Source organism: Moschus berezovskii, chromosome 14, assembly GCF_049115385.1.
Source record: "Moschus berezovskii isolate FMDL1 chromosome 14, NW_MosBer_1.0, whole genome shotgun sequence".
NCBI lineage: Eukaryota > Metazoa > Chordata > Mammalia > Artiodactyla > Moschidae > Moschus > Moschus berezovskii.
In genome coordinates this window covers 20,283,278-20,296,398 of record NC_142473.1, presented here as the reverse complement: position 1 = coordinate 20,296,398, position 13,121 = coordinate 20,283,278, and the positions used below count along the sequence as shown (strand labels likewise).

The 13,121-nt window shown below is 41.8% G+C and overlaps 1 protein-coding gene across 2 annotated transcripts in view; it reads right to left on the bottom strand.

Annotated features, from left to right (window-relative positions):
* Window positions 1-13,121, bottom strand: part of GUCY1A2 (guanylate cyclase 1 soluble subunit alpha 2) — a 444,325-nt gene that overhangs the window by 346,806 nt on the left and 84,398 nt on the right. For both annotated transcript variants that reach the window (XM_088843443.1, XM_055422943.2), the window contains exon 3: window positions 3,280-3,401. In XM_088843443.1, coding sequence (XP_088699569.1) covers window positions 3,280-3,401 — 122 coding nt within the window. The remainder of the gene's footprint in view (window positions 1-3,279; window positions 3,402-13,121) is intronic.

Genomic DNA, 13,121 nt, shown 5'->3' with positions numbered 1-13,121 from the left:
TATTTAAAAACTACTCCTTCCCTAATGTCATCAGGCAGCATACTGCCTATGTTGTTTTCACTCACTAACTTGATCGACCTCATGGCAACTTCTGAAAGGCAACTAAACTGAGTTAGGCCTACAGTATCACCTGTGTGTGTTATGCTCAGTTGTTTCAGTCATGTCTGACTTTTTGCAACTCTATGGACTGTAGCCCGCCTGAATCTTCTGTCCATGGGATTCTCCAGGCAAGAATACTGGAGAGGGTTGCCATGCCCTCTTCCAGGGGATCTTCCAGGCCAAGCCTGCATCTCTTATGCCTTCTGCATTGGCAGGCGGGTTCTTTACCACTAGTGCCACCTAGGAAGCCCCAACAGAGTCACCAGGTGGTGACACTGGTGGTTATTGCAACAAATTATCTAACTAAAACTTCTTGTAGGAATTGTGTACACTTATGTGTAAGTTTAAACCGTGAACTCCCAGATGTTCAAGCAGGTTTTAGAAAAGGCAGAGGCACCAGAGATCAAATTGCCAACCTCCGCTGGATCATGGAGAAAGCAAGAGAGTTTCAGAAAAACATCTATTTCTGCTTCATTGACTATGCCAAAGCCTTTGACTGTGTGGATCACAATAAACTGTGGAACATTCTGAAAGAGATGGGAATCCCAGACCACCTGACCTGCCTCTTGAGAAACCTGTATGCAGGTCAGGAAGCAACTGTTAGAACTGGACATGGAACAACAGACTGGTTCCAAATAGGAAAAGGTGTACGTCAAGGTTGTATATTGTCACCTTGCTTATTTAACTTATATGCAGAGTACATCATGAGGAATGCTGGGCTGGAAGAAGCACAAGCTGGAATCAAGATTGCTGGGAGAAATATCAATAACCTCAGATATGCAGATGACACTACCCTTATGGCAGAAAGTGAAGAGGAACTCAAAAGCCTCTTGATGAAAGTGAAAGAGGAGAGTGAAAAGGTTGGCTTGAAGCTCAATTCAGAAAACAAAGATCATGGCATCTGGTCCCATCACTTCATGGGAAATAGATGGGGTAACAGTGGAAACAGTGTCAGACTTTGTTTTTTTGGGCTCCAAAATCACTGCAGATGCTGATTGCAGCCATGAAATTAAAAGACGCTTGCTCCTTGGAAGGAAAGTTATGACCAACCTTGATAGTATATTAAAAAGCAGAGACATTACTTTGCCAACCAAGGTCCGTCTAGTCAAGGCAATGGTTTTTCCTGTTGTCATGTATGGATGTGAGAGTTGGACTGTGAAGAAGGCTGATCGCCGAAGAATCGATGCTTTTGAACTGTGGTGTTGGAGAAGACTCTTGAGAGTCCCTTACACTGCAAGGAGATCCAACCAGTCCATTCTAAAGGAGATCAATCCTGGATGTTCATTGGAGGGACTGATGCTAAAGCTGAAACTGCAATACTTTGGCCACCTCATGCGACGAGTTGACTCACTGGAAAAGACTCTGATGCTGGGAAAGGTTGGGGGTGGGAGGAGAAGGGGACGACGGAGAATGAGATGGCTGGATGGCGTCACCGATTCTGTGGACATGAGTTTGATGTACTCCGGGAGTTGGTGATGGACAGGGAGGCCTGGCGTGCTGTGATTCATGGGGTCGCGGAGAGTCGGACACGACTGAGCGACTGAACTGAACTGAACTGAACTGAATGTGTAAGTTATAGTTAGAAAGAGTCTTTAGTAATTCTTACATATTCATCATCTTGTACACCTTTTACTCCCTCTAATAGCTATTCTCAAAGTGGAGAGCATAGGGAAAGGAAAGGAGATGTGAAGTTCAAGCAATCATTGAGAACAGGCAAGTAAAGAACATTTTTTCAATATAATAAACACAGCTTGGCCAAGATTCTCATGCATTCTTCATAGTGGGACACCATCTCACCCCATTCATTCAAAAATCACAATGCATCAAAAGTAATTGATATTGCTTATGAGAGAGTCCTGGGAAATACAGAATCAGAAAACTATAAACAGTTCTTGGGTGATACCCAACCCCATCCCACTCTCAACCCTTATCTTCTCCAATAATAATGTTTTTCTGGGTAGCATTTCACCATGCAGTTCCACTAAGATTAACATAAGTACATCTTTGGCCTTCATTTTCACTGCCCAATACTGTCTTGGACAAGCCACTTAGAACTGTATGCTCCCCTCACAAAAGTTTCATATTCTTATTATAATATTTTATGTTTAAGAAAGTTACCCAGGAAGAAAATATAGTCACTGTGTAGCTGTAGTCCCAGTTTAAGTGTTAAAGCTAGGTGTGCCTCTATTATGTTTAGAGAACTCTGGTGAACTCATAGCTGAGGTCACTTGAAATCTGTTTGTAGGAGGGACTCAGATGTCTCCAGGGAAAGCACTTACCCTAAAGGGAAAGAAAGGGAAGCAAGTTTTCCCTAGTCTCCAAAATCTGATTCTGAAAGAGAGGTGATTCTGAGTTTTGTATGGAGTCAGTCACTAAGATTTGCTGTTCCCCACTACCACTCCCCACAACTTCAAGGACTTCTGTCTGAGTCATAAGCAAAAAGAAGATGCAAAAAACATTGAAAGAGGTACATTTCCCCCCAAAAAACTCTGTAAGATATTAGAGCAAAAGGTATTTCTGCTATATTATCTACTTGGCATATAATAAAATGTAGCTCTCACACAGCAAGAACTTCAGATCACCAGATAGTCAATCTCACTTATGGTACCTTATGGCCACATGAATCAGTGCAGCATAAAAGTATCCTTACCATGGTGGGAGCTTCTAAAAACAGCCCTCTGTCATAAATCTTAGTATTTTCAAGATAGACACTCCTCAACAAGTAGGACACAGAGACTTCCATGGATGACCTGCTTCACTGCCTTTGAGTTGCAGAGCTTACTATGAGTACATGTGAACCACCCTCCAGCACCAACCAGGCTTTCCAGAAATAATAAAATACAGCAAAGGCTTTGAGAAAAGAGGAAGATCTCCAGTTTCAACTGAGAGTTAGAGCCAGAGAAATATGGATTACAGGAGGCTAATAATACTAACATATGAATATCTAGAAAAGTTTACCTGGAATGTGTTTTTAATATAATGATTTCCAATCACCAAGAAAATGGCATGCAGGTAATTTTCATTTAAACATCATCAGAAGTACTGAAATTAAATCACTTAAAGACAAGGTCCTGGCCTCAGTCTTCAAATCTCTCTTCAGTGAAACTGAAACACTCTTTTCCTTTCCTCTCCTCCCCTCACTCATTCCCTCTCAATCTTATAAATATATAGCTACTATACCGAGTACATTAGCAGTACACTGAAGAATTCCTGAGACCTCTTCAATGTCCTCTTTGTTGGAATGGTCTGCATAGGAGCATCTGTTAGAGATATTGTAGAAATTCTTTTCTGTATCCCTATAACTAAGAAGAAAACAAAATTAGCATACGGAGAAATTTTTTAAAGCCTCTATAAATGCATTCCTATACATACACACAAGCATAAGTAGTTTATACTCTTGGCTTGATGATATTTAAAAATCACTGAAACTTTAAAACATAATTTCTGGCATAACCCACAATTAATATCAGCATAAGGATGTGGACCTGGAATCAATTATTAATAAAACAACTTTTTAAAAAATGGTGAGAACCAGAAAATAGATCAGATTGTAGAGCGAACGTTTCTTTAAATTGAGTCCTCCGCAGACACTGGCAATTTGTTTCTACAATGAATTTTCCTGGAAAAAGAATAATTAACCGTGATAATTTGCATTGGCACTAACTGTGTTGAAAGTAAACACATCTTAACTTCTATTACAGTCAGGAAAATAGAAGTATGGTGCATGGATAACAAGCAAACAAAGTGTTTGGTCGCTGACAGAATTTGAATCACAGCCTTACCTTTATCTGTGAGACTTTGGGCAACTTATGTAATGTCTGTTAGTCTAACTTTCCTCCTTATAAAATGGAGGTAACTCCTAGATTTCTTATGAGGACTGAAAGATAAAATGCCTGCATTGACTGAAACTTTCCCAATTTCCTTTCAACAAAAGCTAAGGCACCAAAGCTGCAGACCATAGTGAAAGTGAAGTCGCTCAGTCGTGTCCGACTCTTTGCAAACCCATGGACTGTAGCCTACCCTCCTCTGTCCATGGGATTTTCCGGGCAAAGGTACTGGAGTGGGTTGCCATTTCCTTCTCCAGAGGATCTTCCTGACCCAGGGATCGAACCCAGGTCTCCTGCATTGCAGGCAGACGCTTTACCCTCTGAGCCACTAGTGGTCAGGGTCAAATGCACTAATATTCCAAAAGAGTAGCCAAGAATACCAGACATCACCTTCAGAAATTAAGAAGCGACTGAATGTCACTATCTGGAGAAGGCAATGGCAACCCACTCCAGTACTCTTGCCTGGAAAATCCCATGGACGGAGGAGCCTGGTAGGCTGCAGTCCATGGAGTCGCGAAGAGCTGGACACAATTGAGCGACTTCACTTTCACTTTTCACTTTCATGCATTGGAGAAGGAAATGGCAACCCACTCCAGTGTTTTTGCCTGGAGAATCCCAGGGATGGGGGAACCTGGTGGGCTGCCGTCTATGGGGTTGCACAAGTCGGTCACGACTGAAATGACTTAGCAGCAGCAGCAGCAAATGTCACTATCACCTCACCACCAGCATACAAGAGCAAAGGAATAGGAACAGTTTGAAAGAAAATAATCAGAAGAATGTGTTAAAATAATTAGGAGAGTACAGCTGTTCTCCCATCACACCTTCATACAAACACAAGTAAAAGAGAGAAGGAGAATGTTCCCTGCAGAAACCCAGTTGGTGGAAGAGGGATCCACTCTGATAGAGACTGAGGGTTAAGTATCTCATCCCTCAATAAAAATCTGCTGAGGTGGTGGAATTTCTGAACATCCTGATATATCTGAATAGAAGAAGAAGATTCCAGAGAGACTTATCCAGGGAAAATAGAGCCAAACTGGGATTTGCCTACAGTCCTACCATTTAATAAAGTAAAAAAACATGAGTTACTCATGGGTTAGGGAAATACCACTAAAGAAAGGTGAGCTGGGGGTGTCCCATCCTTATTGCTTTCCCAATCTAGAAGCTGCAGCCAGGGGCAGGGATACCACTAGCAAGACTGTGAAATGAAATCCACAGAGCCAAGGGAATCTGCAGCAGTAAAGGAAGAGCCTGTATACATATCTCGCTGAGGGCATCACAGCCAAGAAAGGATTATTATAACCACCAGTGAAATAAACAAAGGTTCTACTATTTTCCATTTTATTCATGCCTTTCCAGGTGGCTCAGTGGTAAAGAATACAGGAGACACATGTTTGATCCCTGGATATGGAAGATCCCCTGGAGGGGATCTGGCAACCCAGTCCAATATTCTTGCCTGGAAAATCCCGTGGACAAAGGAACCTGGCAGGCTACAGTCCATAGAATCACAAAGAGTCGGACACGACTGAGTGACTAAGTACGACACAGTACATCAGAAGAGAAAAGGAATAAGAAAGGATTGGCCTAAAGCAGAGGATTCAATAATACATGACATCACCTCCACATTGGATTCCAAGTTTCTCAGGCCAAGGCCTGACCCAGGCAGAGAGGGACAGAGAATTAGATAGGATATGAGACTGAAGATTTGATTTGGTCTGGAGTAGACTTTATACTCCCTGAAATTACTTGGAAAATAGAGCAATCTTCTCCCAATCTAGTATCAAAAAGAGCTTATTCTAGCATGTTTGAAATGATCGGAAAGAAAAGATAAAAGGGCTTAATGTTTGTACACCTCACAAAGATTAGACTCCAGTAAACCAGTTAAGCAAAATGTTTACTACTGTTTCTAGAATGCAGGAATTACTCAGTAAAAGGTGGAATGGGGAGCACAGTCATTAAATGCATACAAATACAGGTTGATTTTTTAAATCAAACTCCACCATTTTAATGAGTGACTTTAAACAAAATATTTACTCTTACAGACTCAATTTACCCACCTTAAAAAAAAAGAACTTAACACAATGATCTTATGAATTAGATTTTTAGTATTAAATAAAATTCAAAGTATCCCATTTGTGTGTGCTTCTGTTCAGTTCAGTTCAGTTCAGTTGCTCAGTCGTGTCCGACTCTCTGCGACCCCATGAATCACAGCACACCAGGCCTCCCTGTCCATCACCAACTCCCAGAGTTCACTCAAATTCATATCCATCGAGTCAGCGATGCCATCCAGCCATCTCATTCTCTGTCGTCCCCTTCTCCTCCTGCCCCCAATCCCTCCCAGCATCAGAGTCTTTTCCAGTGAGTCAACTCTTCGCATGAGGTGGCCAAAGTATTGGAGTTTCAGCTTTAGCATCAGTCCTTCCAATGAACACCCAGGACTGATCTCCTTTAGAATGGACTGGTTGGATCTCCTTGTGTGCTTAGTCATGTCCAACTCTTTGTGATCCTATGGACTGTAGTCCACCAGGTTCCTCTGTCCATGGGATTATCCAGGCAAGAATACTGGAGTGGGTTGCCATTTCCTCCTCCAGGGGATCTTCCCAACCCAGGGATTGAACCTGTGCCTCCTGCATTGGCAGGTGGATTTGTTACCACTGAGCCACCTGGGAATCCAATAAAGCACCCTGTATATTACTCCCAAAACAGAGAGCAATCAATAAATATTATCTTTTATTTAACTTATTATTTTTGTTCAGTAAGATCATTGTCTATGTAAATACATCAAAAAGAAGCTAGATGACTTTTTTATATAAAATAATTTACAGCCACAAAATCTGACCGTGACAAACTTACGATATTGATATGATATGAAGTAATATCACTGAAGTTTGGTAAACAGAATGATCAGGGTTAACTCACCCTTACTTTCACTTCTAATATTCTACAGAAATTACTGTAGCTTAATCTTTATTCAAGGGAAAAGAAGAGTTGACTCATTAGAAAAGACCCTGATTCTGGGAAAGATTGAGGGTAGGAAAAGGGGGCAAGAGAGGACGAGATGGTTGGATGGCATCATCAACTCAATGGACATGAGTTTGAGCAAACTCCAAAAGATAGTGGAGGACAAGGAAGCCTGGTGTGCTGCAGTCTGTGGGGTCAAACAAGAGTCAGACATGACTGAGTGACTGAAAAACAACAATCCACTATACATACATACCTCTGTGTACATACCATTAAGGTACAACATATTCATTTATTCACACTTCTCCACTCCCACCCTCCAACAAAAACTGTTAGTTCTTCCTACATACCAAGCATTTACAAGGATACAACTGCATATAATAGAAGTAAACAAGATAAATAACAAAACAAAGAAATAATTAAGATAATATAATCTAATGATAAGTACTATAAAAAGAGATAATATAGAATAATGTAGTAGAAAATCCTTGGGGTAGAGATTGAGGTAGGGGATTGAGGACTACTTCAGATTGATTGTCATATCTTCCTCAAGATATGAGATTTAAACACAGACTTACCTGTATAAAAAATAATCCATGCAAACATTTGAGGACAGAGCATTCCAGGAATATGAAATTGTATGTGCAAAAGCCTTGAAGCTAAGCAAACTTGGCATAGTAGAGAAACAAACAGAAGGCTGGAAATGGCTGGAGTAGACTGAAACGTGGGAAGTAGAATACTGTGAAATCAGAGGGGTAAGCAGAGGCCCAGATCACAGGAAGAGCTCAGATTTTATTCTATCACAGTACATTATTGTATGGTGTTTTAATGGATTTCAAAACATGATCCCTGAACCAGTTGCATCAGCAGTATCTGGGAACTCTTTAGAAATATCGATTCTTGAGCCCCAGGGCTTCCCTGATGGCTCAGATGGTAAAGAATCTCCCTGCGATGTGGGAACAGTGGATTCGATCCCTGAATCAGAAAGATCCCCTGGAGAAGGAAATGGCAACCCACTCCAGTATTCCTGCCTGGAGAATTCTATGGACAGGGGACCCTGGTGGGCTGCAGTCCACGGAGTCACAGAGTCAGACACGACTGAGTGACTAACACTTTCACTTTCAGACACGCTTAATCAGAAACTAGAGGAGTAGAAACCAGAAAACTATTAACAGGGTGGAGCCTCTCTCTCAGAGACGATGGTGACAGCGGAGATCAAGAGGTGAAGACTTATTGCACTGCATGAATAAGTTATTTACGCACTTATTCTCCCAACTTGAATGATGTCTGCGAATAAATAAATGAACAAATGAATGAATAAGTTAAGGCATAGAAGAAATATTTAAAGATAAAGTCACTGAAGTACTGAAAGGTTATTTTACTCCCTAACAAGAGCCTCCGTCAGCTACTCCCTCCCAGTCCTCCATCTGTCTGATCCTTTGAACAGCTGCTCACTGCATTCAAGTCTAGGTCTCACAGACTAAAAAAGCCTTAGAGAGTTCCTATGGGTTACTGGTATTTTAAAAATTTGTTAAGGAGCAAGATTATACAACCCTAGAGCTCTGATAAATAGCACAGATCCAAAGGCAGAATGCCAAAACAGAGCAAAACGATAGGAAAGTTAGCAGTTAGAGACTGAACTAAAAATTAAAAAGAAGATGGCTAGCTCCTACCCTCTGTTATCCACTTTGATTCCTCATCCTAATCCAAGGCACCTAAAAACTGAATTACTTCAGTTGCCTAGACTAGCTTTAGGCAAAGCACAATTTCAGAAATTAGGGAGGGAGATTGATTCAAGATGATGGACTAGAAAGATGTGTGCTCAACTTCTTCTGCAAGAGCACCAAAATAGCTGTTTCACAACCACTGAGAGGAGAAGGCTGGAACCCACACACAAAACAGATGTTCCATATCCAAAAATCAAAGAAGAAGCCACAATAGATGGTAGGAGGAATGCAAGCAATAAAATAAAACCCTATATTTGCCAAGTGGGCAACCAACAATCTCAAGAAAAATAACACCAAGTAAGTTCTCCCACTGCTGTGAAGGTTCTGTGCCTCATATCAGGGTTCCCAACCTGGGGATCTGGCAAACAGACTGGGAATCCTAGAGAATCTGACTTTAAAGACGAGTGGGATATGATTACAGGACTTCCACAGGACTGGGGTAAATAGAGACTCCACTCTTGGAGGGCACAAACAAAACCTTGTGTGCACTAGGATCCAGGGGAAAGGAACTGTGACACAACAGGAGACAGCCAGATCAACTTGTGAGTGTTTGAAGACCTCCTGCAGAGGCATGGGTCCGAAGTGGCCTGCCAAGGGGACAGGGGCACTCGCAGCAGCAGTCCTGGGAGATGCATCTTGGCTTAAGTCCTCATGGAGGCTGCCATTAGCCTTACCATAAAGTCTCCAGAATCTAGAACTGGGTGGCCTCAGGTCAACAACTAACAGTGAGGGAATTCAGCCCCACCTATCAGAAAACAATAGGATTAAAGCTTTATTGAGCAAGGTCCTCCCCACCAGAGAATGACTCCCACAGTCTTCCCCACAGCCAACCCTCCCATTAGGAAGCTTGCCCAAGCCTCTTATCCTCAAACACCAGAGGATAGACAGAAGAAACAAGAACTACAAGACCACAGTCTAAAGAACTAATACCACAGTCACAGAAAGCTAACCAAAATGAAAATAATTAGAACTATGTCCCAGAAGAAGGAAAACTATAAAACCCCAGAAAAACAACTAAATGAAGTGAAGAGAGGAAAATTTCCAGAAAAAGTACGAATAATGATAGTGATGATGATCTAGGATCTCTGAAAAAGAGTGCAGAAGATGCAAAAAATGTTTACCAAACATTTCTAAAGAACGAAGAAACAGAGAAAAACAATACATTCAGTTCAGTTCAGTCGCTCATTCGTGTCTGACTCTTTGCGACCCCATGAATCACAGCACACCAGGCCTCCCTTTCCATCACCAACTTCTGGAGTTCACTCAAACTCATGTCCATCGAGTTGGTGATGCCATTCAGCCATCTCATTCTCTGTCGTCCCCGTCTCCTCCCGCCCCCAATCCTTCCCAGCAGCAGAGTCTTTTCCAGTGAGTCAACTCTTCACATGAGGTGGCCAAAGTACTGGAGTTTCAGATTTAGCATCAGTCTTTCAAATGTACATCCAGGACTGATCTCCTTTAGAAAGGACTGGTTGGATCTCCTTGCAGTCCAAGGGACTCTCAAGAGTCTTCTCCAACACCACAGTTCAAAAGCATCAATTCTTCGGCTATCAGCTTTCTTCACAGTCCAACTCTCATATCCATACATGACCACTGGAGAAACCATAGCCTTGACTAGACGGACCTTGGTTGGCAAAGTAATGTCTCCGCTTTTTAATATGCTATCTAGGTTGGTCATAACATTCCTTCCAAGGAGTAAGCCTCTTTTAATTTCATGGCTGCAATCAGCATCCACAGTGATTTTGGAGCCCAAAAAATAAAGTCTGACACTGTTTCCACTGTTTCCCCATCTATTTCCCATGAAGTGACGGGACCAGATTCCATGATCTTTGTTTTCTGAATGTTGAGCTTCAAGCCAACTTTTTCACTCTCCTCTTTCACTTTCATCAAGAGGCTTTTGAGTTCCTCTTCACTTTCTGCCATAAGGGTGGTGTCATCTGCATATCTGAGGTGATTGATATTTCTTCTGGCAATCTTGATTCCAGCCTGTGCTTCTTCCAGCCCAGCATTCCTCATGATGTATTCTGCATATAAGTTAAATAAGCAGGGTGACAATATACAGCCTTGACGTACTCCTTTTCCTATTTGGAACCAGTCTGTTGTTCCATGTCCAGTTCTAACTGTTGCTTCCTGACCTGCATACAGGTTTCTCAAGAGGCAGGTCAGGAGGTCTGGTATTCCCATCTCTTTCAGAATGTTCCACAGTTTATTGTGATCCACACAAAGGCTTTGGCATAGTCAATGAAGCAGAAATAGATGTTTTCTGGAACTCTCTTGCTTTTTCCATGATCCAGCGGAGGTTGGCAATTTGATCTCTGGTCCCTCTGCCTTTTCTAAAACCAGCTTGAACATCTGGAAGTTCATGGTTCACGTATTGCTAAAGCCTGGCTTGGAGAATTTTAAGCAAGACTTTACTAGCGTGTGAGATGAATGCAATTGTGCGGTAGTTTGAGCATTCTTTGGCATTGCCTTTCTTTGGGATTGGAATGAAGACTGACCTTTTCCAGTCCTGTGCCACTTCTGAGTTTTCCAAATTTGCTGGCATATTGAGTGTAGCACTTTCACAACAGCATCTTACATAATTTGAAGTACCTCAACTGGAATTCCATCACCTCCACTAGCTTTGTTCGTAGTGATTCTTTCTAAGGCCCACTTGACTTCACATTCCAAGATGTCTGGCTCTAGGTGAGTGATCACACCATCGTGATCATCTTGATCATGAAGATCTTTTTTGTACAGTTCTGTATATTCTTGCCACCTCTTCTTAATATCTTCTGCTTCTGTTAGGTCCATACCATTTCTGTCCTTCATCGAGCCCATGTTTGCATGAAATGTTCCCTTGGTATCTCTAATTTTCTTGAAGAGATCTCTAGTCTTTCCTATTCTGTTGTTGTCTATCCAATTCTATTATTGCCAAATTCAGACTTAAATTGAAGAAAGTAGGGAAAACCACTAGACCATTCAGGTATAACCTAAATCAAGTCCCTTATGATTATACCTGGAAGTGGGAAATAGATTTAAGGGACGAGATCTGATAGAGTGCCTGAAGAACTATGGACGGAGGTTCATGACATCGTACAGGAGACAGGGACCAAGACCATCCCCATAGAAAAGAAATGCAAAAAAGCAAAATGGCTGCCTGAGGAGGCCTTACAAATAGCTGTGAAAAGAAGAGAAGCAAAAAGCAAAGGAGAAAAGGAAAGATATAAACGTCTGAATGCAGAGTTCCAAAGAATAGCAAGGAGAGATAAGAAAGCCTTCCTCAGCCATCAATATAAAGAAATAGAGGAAAACAATACACTCCGTTCCGTTCCGTCGCTCAGTCGTGTCCGACTCTGCGATCCCGTGGACTGTAGCCTACCAGGTTTCTCCGTCCATGGGATTCTCCAGGCAAGAATACTGGAGTGGGTTACCATTTCCTTCTCCAGGGGATCTTCCCGACCCAGGGATCAAACCTGGGTCTCCCGCATTGGAGGCAGACGCTTTAACCTCTGAGCCACCAGGGAAGCCCAACAATACACTAAAAGGAATCAAAAGCAGAATAACTGAAGCAGAAGAATAGATAATGGACATAGAGAACAGAATGGTGGAAATCACTGCTACAAAACAGAATATAGAAAAAAGAATGAAAAGAAATGAAGACAGCCTAAGAGTACTCTGGGACATTAAACACACCAACGTTCACATTACAAAGGTCCCAGTAAAGAAGACAAAGAGAAAGAATCTGAGAAAATAATTGAAGAGATAACAGTTGAAAATTTCCCCAACATGAGAATTCCATCACCTCCAGTAGCTTTGTTCATAGTGATGCTTTCCAAGGCCCACTTGACTTCACATTCCATGATGTCTGGCTCTAGGTCAGTGATTACGTTATCGTGACTATCTTGGTCGTGAATATCTTTTTTGTACAGTTCTTCTGTGTATTCTTGCCACCTCTTCTTAATATCTTCTGCTTCTGTTAGGTCCATACCATTTCTGTCCTTTATCGAGCCCATCTTTGCATGAAATGTTCCCTTGGAATCTCTAATTTTCTTGAAGAGGTCTCTTGTTTTTCCTATTCTGTTGTTTTCCTCTATTTCTTTGCATTGATCACTGAGGAAGACTTTCTTATCTCTCCTTGCTCTTCTTTGGAACTCTGCATTCAGATGCTTATATCTTTCCTTTTCTCCTTTGCTTTTCGCCTCTCTTCTTTTCACAGCTATTTGTAAGGCCTCCTCAGACAGCCATTTCGCTCTTTTGCATTTCTTTTCCATGGGGATGGTCTTGGTCCCTGTCTGCTGTACAATGTCACGAACCTCCGTCCAGAGTTCATCAGGCACTCTATCAATCAGATCTAGTCCCTTAAATCTATTTCTCACTTCCACTGTATAATCATAAGGGATTTGATTGATGTCGTATCTGAATGGTCTAGTGGTTTTCCCTACTTTCTTCAATTTCAGTCTGAATTTGGCAATAAGGAGTTCATGATCTGAGCCACAGTCAGCTCCTGGTCTTGTTTTCACTAACTGTA